The following is an 11,465-nucleotide window of genomic DNA, read 5'->3' as shown; positions in this document are numbered from 1 at the left end:
GAAAGAACTAAAATACAAACGAACATAATGGTTTTGATGTCCTACGAATTTAATGACTATTTGATTCTACAATGCTCAAATTTCTGAAAGTAAGTAAATTATCTTTAAACTCTTTTATACCTCTTGAACCAGACTTAGAGCCATAAGTATAAGTCTGAATTTTGCTCAGTCAAAATGAACTAAACTTGACATCAAATATCCTAATTCGACTGTCAAATTGTTATCAATTTCATTGTAGATCTAGGGGTGGGGGTTGGTACTAAGCTGTAAGGACCATCAACTGCTTGGTGGCTGATTTGTCTCTTTTTGGGGCGAAATTTGAAGAACTATTCTCGACATAGGGTCTAGTACTAGAACTATGTCCCCCCCCCCTGTTAGAAGAAAGTTTTTAACGAAGTTTGGAATTATTGATTAGAATATAGATTTTTTATATCCTATACACAGTAAAGACGGTCAAAAATCAACACCACTTTTAAGTTGGCTCTTTATGTCGGCCCCTTAAATCTGCCAATGGCCCAAAACAATGCCAATGAGGGGCGATGTAAAAAAGGCTAATAACTTAAAGATGCTCTTTTTATGTAAGGAAAAGATGTCCGCCTATATGCTGACAAAGTAGAAAAACAATATAAGTTCTCAACATTTGTGCTCGAGCAGTGCGAAAATGGGAGGAAAAGCTGTCTCCTTTTTTGCTTAAAAGTGTTGTGTAAGGAAACGGTAGGAGATACGTGAAATGATGTCCCACCAATACCGGTGGTGATAAGGTGATCTCTTTTTTTTCAGTCATTGATTTGGGGCATTTTCATAGACAATGTGCAAACAGTGTAAAAGAAAAACAATAAATACAAGAACTTAACCTAATTGAAATGACAATTCAAAATGAAATTTTAAAATATTCTTTTATCTGGGTTCTAAAAATCCGTATTTGTCAAATATACTTCCCTTTTGTACTCGGCAATAATTTGTAATGCAACGGAAAGTTTTTTCAAATGTTTTTTTTTTAAATGCAAATATTAAAATGAAGATCCTATATAATGTCCATAGGAACGAGTTGGCTGTCAATTTACGTTTACATTTCAACATTGAGGAAATAACGAAGATTTGCTGTCTTTGTTATTTTGCTTATTGCGATTTTTTCTCTGAATAAGGATTTCTTTATGCTTCGTAATGGTTTACTATCTCTCAACAGAACATTTTGCAGCAAATGTGGAAGTGACGTCATCATATGGACTTTTTATGACCTTTATCGACTTTTAAGTAAAACCTTTCCTTTCCTTTCCTGTATTAAAAGCGATGAAAGCAAAGTGTTTAAACCATTATTATCCTGATAGGACATTTTGCAGCGAATGTATATAATGTATAATGTATAATTCGTCTACTATCATTGGGTAACCGTTATCGACTTTGAAGTAAAGTCTGTCTCAATATAATCTGTTTTGTTGAAAAGATACACAGGAGTGGAATATTATCAAAAATATGGATACCTTCGATAGGAGTATCAAAATATGTTCTTATTGGCGTTCAGTATGACGTTGCAGTATGACCTCCGGCTATAAAAATTGACCCTCCAGACGAACAATGGGCTCTAATGTTCTAGTTTAAAGTTTGGAAGTAAAAGAATTGCAGCAATAACGAAATTTTCAAATGAGTTCAGATCATTTTTAGCAATTATGGGATGGATAACTCATTGATTATCAGGTTGACCATGTTCTTATGAAGTTCTTATTTTTGTCCCTAAGTGCAGCCAAAATGTTCTTATAAACTCAATTCTAATAAAAGAAGTGTGTAGATTTATAAAGCTATTTGCATTTTTCGCTTCTTCTTCAATAAACTCATTCAAATGCTAAATAAACTCATCTTGACAAAATAATTGGCTATTTTACGCCGGCCCTTAATCCGCCAATAATACCAAGGTGCAAGAATTACAAAACGAACGGGCTTCAAAACAATAAAATAATGTTATATATACTTAGGTTTAAAAACTGTTTAAAATTTTATTGAAAATTGTTTTTCTTGAAGTTTTGGATTGAAAGTAAAACAATTGATAATTTTCTTCATCTAATCAGACTTTTTTTAGTTCTCTTTAAAAATTGTTCGAGAATTTACTCACAATTTCACGCCAAAAACGGGTCTTTCAAAGTCAAATACTTTGTTCATAGATTTTTGAAAAGTCTACAACCTTTTGTTTGGCATTTGAAAATGGGTCGAAAATTTTTCTGGTACTGTGCTGTTAGGTTGTGATTACTACACTTAGATTTCTTTGCTTTCGTTTCTTTCATTGACTTCATTTGAGGGCTCAACCAAAAGATTTTCTCTCTTCTCGTGAAACTTTGAAAAAAATGTTCTGAACGCCCGCTGTGCCACACAATATTTTCCAAATATTTTCTTCTCCTTCTTACTTTCCCACACTTTCTCATTCATTCATAACTTTGTCTTTGTCCTCTCTTTTCATTTCGGAAACAATATTTTCTTTTTTTGAGGGCTCAGGGAGTGAAAGCCAGTATAGATATTATGCTTATACGTTCACCTGTCCAGACTAGTTTTGCAGGGGCTATTCATTGTATGTTTGAATGTGTATTATTTTCATCTATAAACCTTAAACTTGGAATCCTAAATCGTATTTTTTCTTTCTTTTCTTTTCTCATTAAGATTTTTTCATGGAAATTTCTTGTCAAAATTTCATGGTTTTCAGTCTTGATTATTTGTTGCCGATACTGGTTACAATATAATTGTGTTTAGTAGCTGATTGCCAAGCTAAACTATATACTGCAAGTGGAACGATCCAGGGAGAGAGAGTGACCACTATCTCCGGGTAGATTGCTCTCAAAAGAGGACCTTCTGGGCTACGTTTGTAGATTCATACATATCAACAAATTCAGAGTGATTAGAAAGAAATTCGATAACCTTAATTGAGAAATCTTTCGCGCGCTTCAAGACCTGTATAAAACTTGTAGCCTCAACTTGACCCTTTTAAACTATTCCTCCGAACTTCAGACAATTTCTTACTTTAAGGCCGGTATTTAACTTAGACTTCTCTCCCTTCAGAATGCGCGAGCATATAAGTGTTGAGAATTTCTTATGTAAATTTTGCATTGTCAGCATAAGAGACACATAATCCTTTCTATATCATAAAAGAATATCTTTAATGAATCCTCATTTCAAGCCTCTTTCTTTCTTCTCTTTCAACAGCAATAACAAACATTAGATGGATGGAGAGAAAACACCAAGAAGTAGGCGATCCACCACCATCTCCTTCTCCTCATCAGCAACAACCACCAGCCCGCCCGACGAACACAATGTTGATAAACTGAAAGAGCTCTTGCGGCAGGAAGCATATAGTCATAAAGAAACGGGACAGTGTTATTCAACTTTACAGAAAGAGTATGACGACTTGCTGAAGAAATATGCTGAAGCCGAGAATACTATAGATAAACTACGAATTGGTGCTCGAATCAAACTTTACTATGATTCTCCACCGCCACAGCAAGCCGACAATGAAGTTTTCCAAGACATGCGCTCAAAATCGACGCAATTACTACATCTAGCACAGCCGCAGAAAGTGCATCTCAGCCGCACTTATTCCATGCCAGAAAGACTGTTAACCAAAAAACGCGGGTTGTCGTCATCATTGCCCGCGCCCTCGCGCGTTTCAGAAGAAGACCTTGTTGCTAGGCTACAATGCTTACAAAATGACGTCACAAATTTTCACACTTTGCTTTCGGACGGTGAATGTACTCTCCAGGAACAGAGAGAGATCAATGAAGGACTCAAAGATGAGTTCAGTATGATCAAAGATGAATTCAAAACACTGGAAAACAATGGATCGAGAAACAGAGCGTATAGTACAAATTCAAAGTAAGTTTCCTGTCTTTACTACCATATATTCTCACTTCTCCTATCCAATACAATTATTGGTTCTCGTATTTAGGACCCCAAGGAACCCTCCATTTCCTTAGGTATTTGTCATTTAAGGGTTGCTAGCTGCAAGGATTCCTCTCCTCGCAAATTTATGAGTCCTTTAGAAACTATGTCATATTGGGACGAGTTTTGGCGGATTGTCTAAAATGTTATCTATTGGTAAACTCTTGACTAAAATGTTCGAGAGGCCTTAATGAACTCGCGTCGAAGAAAACTTACCTCTCAGGGATCTATGCTTCGCAAGATCCATTGAGCTCATTTCACTCCAATCTTGATCCTCAGCTCATTGTGTATTTTAATTGATACTCGTCAGAATCTTTCAATGTATAAACCAACAAATTTCCTATAATGCTTTTTTTCCGAAAAATTTAACATTTTGAAATCTTAAAGTCGCTCGTACATTCATTTCAAATTTTCCTCCTGATGGAAAATTCACAATAAATTTGCACTATCCCTGTAAAAGGTTAGTTCTATAAAATGTAAAAAAACGAATTTTCTCAATATAATCCGTTTGTATTATTTTCCACTTAGCAATTGCACAGTAAAAACTTGCTTTTATTATTTTTCTTCTTCAATCTTTCTTTGTCCTTTTTATTTAGCAAAGTTGATTTTGTTTTGTTACGAAACCCTCAGTTTGGTTTTTCATTATAATCCTCATTTTCTTTCCACTCTTCGCTCTGTTTGTACTTTGTAGTTTTCTTCGTTTTTTTCACTTTTTCACTGTTTTTAGTTCGTTTGGCGCAGTGTGCGGTACTTTTTTGTAGATTTTCCTTGAAAGAAAACTGCAAAGATTGTGGCGGTGTATTTTTTGTGACTTTTTTGTAAGATAGTCAACATTATATAGTCTGATCCTCTGGATTGTTCGAACTCATTTACCATTTACCTTACCTCATTTAACTTATTCTTAATGTCAGGTTGCAAATCCTTCTAATGACGAAATTTTTTCGTTCATCATTCAAGTATAACACTTTTAATAATACGCCTTAGTAATTGGACCTTCGTTTTTATCACTTTGGGCCTAACCCCGCGGGGCGTTATTAGTCTAGCAGAATCACATAGTGGTTTTTTTTAATTTTCTTTCCCTTTAAAACTCTTATTGCGAGGATCAAAATTGAATTTAATATTTTGGAAAAAGAATTTCAAATGAATTTCTTTCCTTTCCAAAATCATTTTAAACGTTTTTACGGGTTCAAGTTAGAATCAAGGAAAACTAATTCCTGAAGTTATAGGGATAGCTTTATAATCCAACAGTGGAATTTGTTAACGGAGATGTTTCAGCATGAAGACTAAAACATGATAGAACAAGATTGAAGTCTGCAAGTGTGTGTGTCGCCATAGGATCTTTCGAGTTCAAAAAATACTCGAAAATGTGTAGTGGTGTATACAAACCCCAAATCGGTGGTATGTCAATCAGAGGGGGTTACTAGCTACAGTATACCTTGTCTTGTTTTGGAGGTGCTATCTTTTTCACGGAAATCTTATGTATGACTACGGGGTATTCGTTATAAGTGCTACGATGTGATTCTTTCAAATTGTATAATTTGACAACCTTCTGTAGCTTCCCCTACAATAAATTAAGTACAAAAGCTAATACCGATGTGACAAGGTCACTGACATTAGAACATAAAATTAAGTCAAAGGGTATTTTGAAGTGACTCAATCAATCTGTCAAACAGTTTGTTTACTTTAGGATGACTGCACATACAAATGATATGTTTACCCTAATAAAGTATGCTGCCATCCCCTTCATACAAGATTATGTCATCATGTTTGCTCAGTTTACTTTTTTTTGTCACTTCATTCCAATAGACTCGTGTCAAACATGCACGAAAAATTGTCTACTTTTTGTGTTTTTATAATGTTGATCTTTTTTTATTATAAAAGAGTAGGTTTGATAGGATCATAGAGAGAGCTTTACAGATAGTTTTAGAGATTTCAATATTGATATTAAACTTTGTGTTTTAATGTTTGCTAATATTCATTCAATGATTTGCGTTAAGTTTTTAGCATCGTGTCATATTGTATGTGTTTTTATTTCAAAATGTTTTAAGTGAAGGTGATGTTTTTGCATGTTGAATTGGGTAGAAGTTGTATGAAAAAGTTTCTAGCTTTTTTACGCGTTGAAGTTTTGGCGGGAAAATACTTGAAGCTCTGTGTTATAATAACAGTCACGAGTGTTCTGGGAAACTTTTCTGTACAGACAAGTGGCTTCTCTGTCGTTGAAAAAGGTTTGAAATGTTTGGTTTTTAAAAGGATGAAGTTCTATTCAGCTACACTGAACGTAATAGTTTTATTTGGCGATACCATTTTAGTGAGTTAGTTATCAGATTGTGTGTAGTAGCCAGACGAAAAATATACAAATTTGAGACTTGTTTGCACTAACTGTACTGAGTATACAACTGTCTTAGAATTATGATTTTAGAAGAGTTATAAGTAGATTTTGCGTTTATGTTCATTTTGTTTGAGCTTTTAGTTTTCATGATGTTTGAAAGAATATTTTGCTTTGGCTGGCAAATTTCCTTTGCGATGAATATATTGGCTGGTTAATTACTGCTTACATATATTTATTCGGATAATTAATTAAGAGAGCTATACATTCTTATTTAATTACATCCCGTATTCATTTGTTTTTTATGGCCTTTTATAATTGTGTTGCTTTCTGTGTGCTGTTGTTGGTTTTTTTTATATAATGGTGGTTTTTAAAGCTTTTGATTTGAATATGCTGTCAATTTATCTATTTATTAAGATTTGGCACTTTGGAAAGCATCTGATGTCGACCTTCCATTTAGAAGAATTTTAATGTTAAATGTTCTAAAATATGATGTTATTCTTGCTCTTTTTAACTCTAACTTTCTTTATGAGCCCTTGCTTGTTTTTATGGATTCTTTCATTCTCAAAGTTTTTGTCTCAGAAGTAAAAATGGCGAATAATAAAACCTTGACAATATTCACCACGTGGGTTTGGAAATTACGTAATTGACACGTGTATGAAAAATGAGGAACGAAAATCAAATCTCATATTTTGCTGCCGTTGACAATGTCTGCAAATGAAATAAGACCCACTGGAAACCAACCCAGGGTCGTCGAGCAACAAAATAAAAAACAACCCTGGGTTTTCATCATAGAAGATGATGCATCAACTGAATGCTCTGATGAGTACGCCTATTACCTTAATGAATTTCTTGTTATATGTAGACTGATTCCGTGTGATGTCATTTTCACCCACGATCAGCCATTTTTTCTGAGAAATGGTAGAAAGAATATGTACAGGATGGTTTAGTAACAACTTGATAACTCAAAGTCTACAAACATTTCCCGTTCGGACCTACGCATAGTTTTTTGTTTCGTGGGTGAAATTTATGTCAGTTAGGAACAGGCAGTTTGCTTGAGGTTTGCTTAAAGATAGTCCTTAACTGGATTTTGCCGAATCGGTCCATATGAAGAGATTATACAGAGATACCTTTTTCGACTTGGGAAAAAATAACGGGCAATTACATTTTATATCCATACATGGGGGAATCAGCCCAATTTACCAGATTACCTATTTTACGTATCATTTACTCTACATTTTATATTTTATTTCTACTGATTTCTATATACAGTCTTTTTATATGTTTTTGACTTTAGGACGCAATATTGAACACTAGAAGCCCTTTCAGTGGAAACTTTGAAGCCTCTATATTTGTGGTTTTTGTAAAATGCATCTACTCAACAATTTTTATCACTCATTTTAGAATATCTGAAGACTTTGGTGGCGCCAACAGTTTGCAAGCTGAGGTAATAACAAATGCTGTAACCACAAAAAATATTCATCATTTGATAAGTAGCCTCAGTCTGGAAGTTTCTAGTCAAGCTTTCTCCAGTCTTAAAAAAGTTTGTGATTGTCTTTCCAACTCTGATAGTAATACTATGTAATAACAAACTAATAGAAAGTAGAAAAAATATCGTAAAACCGATCATTTATAATATTGGATATCTTTATACATTTTGGATCAATGTGAAAACCGAAGCCAATCTTCATGTTAATTTTCTTTATCGAATAAAGGTTTACAGACTTGGTCTTCGCTTGGAGGAGATTGACGAAGAAATTGGCGATCAGATACGGCAACAACAACAGCAACAAAAACCATCCACTACCACCGGCAACACTGGTTATGAGGACAACTTGTTGAATGGTGGTTGTGGCGACAGTTCGAGGTAGGTATCTTTTTTAAGGTTCCGTTTAACGGAAAAATGACCAATATTTCCGTATTGAAAAGCCAATTTCCATTATTCCGGCAATCGTCTGGACATTTTTTGCCGATACGCCGATATTTTATGAAAAATTACCGGAATTCTGATATTTAGTACCCTCAGAAGTCCCCCCCCCCCACTTGTAAATCACAGTTGACTCGCTAATTCAAACAAGGACTTTATTAGTTCGAATTACAAAGGGATATTTATCGGGGAGGGGAATTATTGTAAATGTTTTTGATAAATTCGAAAGGTAGCAGAAATTGCAAATAAACAGGAACACACATCCAACCTCGCTCGTCAGCAATTGCTGGAAATTGAAAAGTTCCATAGTGTGAATGTAAAATGAAGTATTCAAAAAAAGTTACTTCTTTCGTAAATGGTTTGAATTGTACTTTTATAGATCATCTTCACATCCACCAAACGAAGCTGAAAAGAACTCTCCCAAAAAGGTATTCTTTCTTCGTTTGATATTTAGTTTGTCACTTTAGGCAAGAAGAGTGAATTTCTTGTCCTATCTGCTTCAATTAATAACGACTTTTAAGTGTAAAACGATTCTTCAAAAACAGAACACCTGCATAGTAGATTCGATAAATTAATGGCTACAAATAGAAATTGACTTTGTGATTTGCCTTAAGTATAAGCGACAGCCTGTTTATGATAAATTATTTCCAACTGCTATCACATGTCCAATTTTAGTGCTCACCAGACAGTATACGCGTTTCCCGCCAAACTGACCAGCGGTATGCTCAAACTTCTATACCACCAGAAGCTAATCCAGAGGAGTCAGGTTATTACACTGGTCGATCACACCCTCCAGTAGCTAATAGTTACACTACTGGCATTGAAAGCAAATATCTGTCACAAAGTATGAAGAAAAATCCACCAAGTGCTTATAGTTACGAGACTGAAGACCGCGTTGGATCTTGGGTTTCAAAAAGCCACCAATCAGCGTTGAATAAAAGCCCGATCAGCCAATCAGAGCAGATGAAATATTCGAACAGCCAATCAGATCGTCATTCTGGTCACTGTAAAAGCCAATCAGAGAGTAGAAGAAGAACACGCAGCTCAGATGGATCAATTTCACTTTCAAGTTCCAATAAACTTCGGTTGAATAATAGAAGACGAAGGTTTGTCACAAAAATTGATCCTGTCAACCTTGAGTCACGAGTCATCCCTAATATAGTCCTCCATGTTTAGCATTAAGTCCTGTTTTCAAGTAGAAAAAGTACACTTCACCTTTTATTTCCCTTCAATAAGTAAGGGAATTAAACCTTTCAACTGACCTTGCAACATCCAGGCTACGAGAATGGTACAGGTTATCTGCAGGTTTATTGGCAGGGATATATGAATTAATTTGATTCAAATTCAACATTCATTTTAGATCGCAAACACAAGAAGAAACCAAGATTAAGAACGTCGACCCGAATAACAATTTTGACAACGATAATATCAAAAAACTCTCCGTGACTCCTGAAAATGTTCGTCCGTTTACACACAACAGTACTGAAGATAGCGGGTTCATGGACTATCGGTCCCATGCTTCGCGCACGCAAAGTCAACCGCAATCACCTTTAAGGGTCTGGGATGGAGGGTCTTCGGTGCCGGAGAATTTTCCATCACCCACATCCAACTCTCCAACAGAGGGCGAGCAATATCGACAACGATTAGACTCGCTTAGGAATTTTGTTTTGGCAAAACGTCAGGGAGATGGTAATACGTCTGGGACAGCGAGACCAAGAAGTTGGGTTCGAGGAAAATCACCTACTAATTATTCACCGAGTGTCGCTTCCTCGAGAACTAAAGGTAGTTTAAAACACGGAGACATCATACTTTTTTGCTTTCAATCCAATTTTATTTAGATCTAAGTTGAAATTTGTTAAGAATTCTAAACTTAATCCAAACACGGCTCACATACACGTTTTTTTTTTATAATTTTATAAGGAACCTTAACTTTGCTCTGAGCCTGGAGTTCCTTATTTTTAAAGAGAATTTCAGTCTCAAAGTTCCTTATCGAGTTCCTTACTACATAGGAAATTTTGAACTTTTTGCCTCTTGAAAGATCAAAATTTGGTCAAATTAGTCCCAATAAGGTCCATTATTTTCAAATCCACTTATTCTCAGCCTGAGCAGTTCCTTAACAATTCCTAGTTTTTTGAACCATTTTCAGCCTCGAGTTCCTTATAAACGTGTTCCTTATATAAAAAAAAAACGTGTATAAGATTAGATTTATTGAAACCCCATCTAGCACTATTGTTTGAATTGCGATTGGGTCTCTTTGTGCTTAGCAACCGAGCTATGTTGTCTTGTTTCTTCAAACTTTTTATCACCAAATAAACACTACAATGTTAATAAAAACTCTTTCCGACTTTGAAACATAGTTAAAGTTTTTTTTTTCTTTGAACAAAACATAGAACCGTTATTTGAAACCTCTTAGTCTTAAATTTCATCACTACGTTAACAGTTCTGCAAAAAAAAGTTAATAAGGAGGATAGGTTCAAACTTGCTCACGAACGTTTGAATGAAAGAATAAAATCTAACGTACACTTTGTGGGATTTTTAAAATTTGAAAATTGTAATTTTAGTGATGATGTAAAACCCTCGAAAATCCTCATTTTAAAACTGTTCCAAGAACGTTTTGAGTTAATTTATTGTAAAGTACTTGTTTGAAAACATGAAGTTGCTGTTATTTTCAGACCGTGGTACAGACCGTCCCTCAACATTACCAGTGCGACCTTTATCATCAACGACACACGATCACAACAATAACACACAACATCATCCACAACGAGAAGATCAAGACATGTATAATAGCAACAACAACAGACTGAAGAAACACATACAACAGCCACGACGATCATTACATCAAACAAGAGATATTGAACGACAATCAATAGTATCGGGATCTTCATCAACAAGAGACAGGTTTGTTTTTTCGTTTTATTTGATTTTAACCTCCATTGTGTCCAAAAATGAGATAAACGTTTTGTATCAGTCAAATCCTTGAAATATTACAATAACGTTGCTCACATTAGCCTGTACCACCCCGCCGCCACGGGCGTTTTTTATATTTTGAAAAAAACTTGCCGAAGTTCGCGTCATCTTTTCAGTCAGCGAAGAAGAGTCTGGTGCAGGCTATGATTACGTTGACTAGTCAATTTTTTAAGATGTCTACTAGATTGATCTTATAAAACGCGTTAAGTAGTTTGGCTACATTATTTCCGTTAATATTTTTACCAATTATTCCAATACACAGTGATAATTGCTTGTGATGCGAAAAGATAATTTCATTGTAATTGATAAATATTGGCTGGTCAG

The 11,465-nt window shown here is 34.9% G+C and overlaps 1 protein-coding gene across 1 annotated transcript; it reads left to right on the top strand.

Annotated features, from left to right (window-relative positions):
* Positions 1-11,419, top strand: LOC136798161 (micronuclear linker histone polyprotein-like). The gene is made up of 9 exons (XM_067054743.1): positions 1-89; positions 3,187-3,852; positions 7,649-7,691; positions 7,960-8,111; positions 8,551-8,599; positions 8,847-9,277; positions 9,532-9,953; positions 10,844-11,072; positions 11,404-11,419. The coding sequence occupies exons 2-9, from the start codon at positions 3,203-3,205 to the stop codon at positions 11,417-11,419; spliced, it is 1,992 nt and encodes a 663-aa protein (XP_066910844.1). The 5' UTR covers positions 1-89; positions 3,187-3,202.
* The last annotated feature ends 46 nt before the right edge of the window (positions 11,420-11,465 follow it).

This window comes from Clytia hemisphaerica, unplaced genomic scaffold, assembly GCF_902728285.1.
Source record: "Clytia hemisphaerica strain Z4C2 unplaced genomic scaffold, Clytia hemisphaerica genome assembly, whole genome shotgun sequence".
Taxonomy (NCBI): domain Eukaryota; kingdom Metazoa; phylum Cnidaria; class Hydrozoa; order Leptothecata; family Clytiidae; genus Clytia; species Clytia hemisphaerica.
Note: the sequence above shows the minus strand (reverse complement) of the source record. Positions and strands in the feature narration are given on the sequence as shown.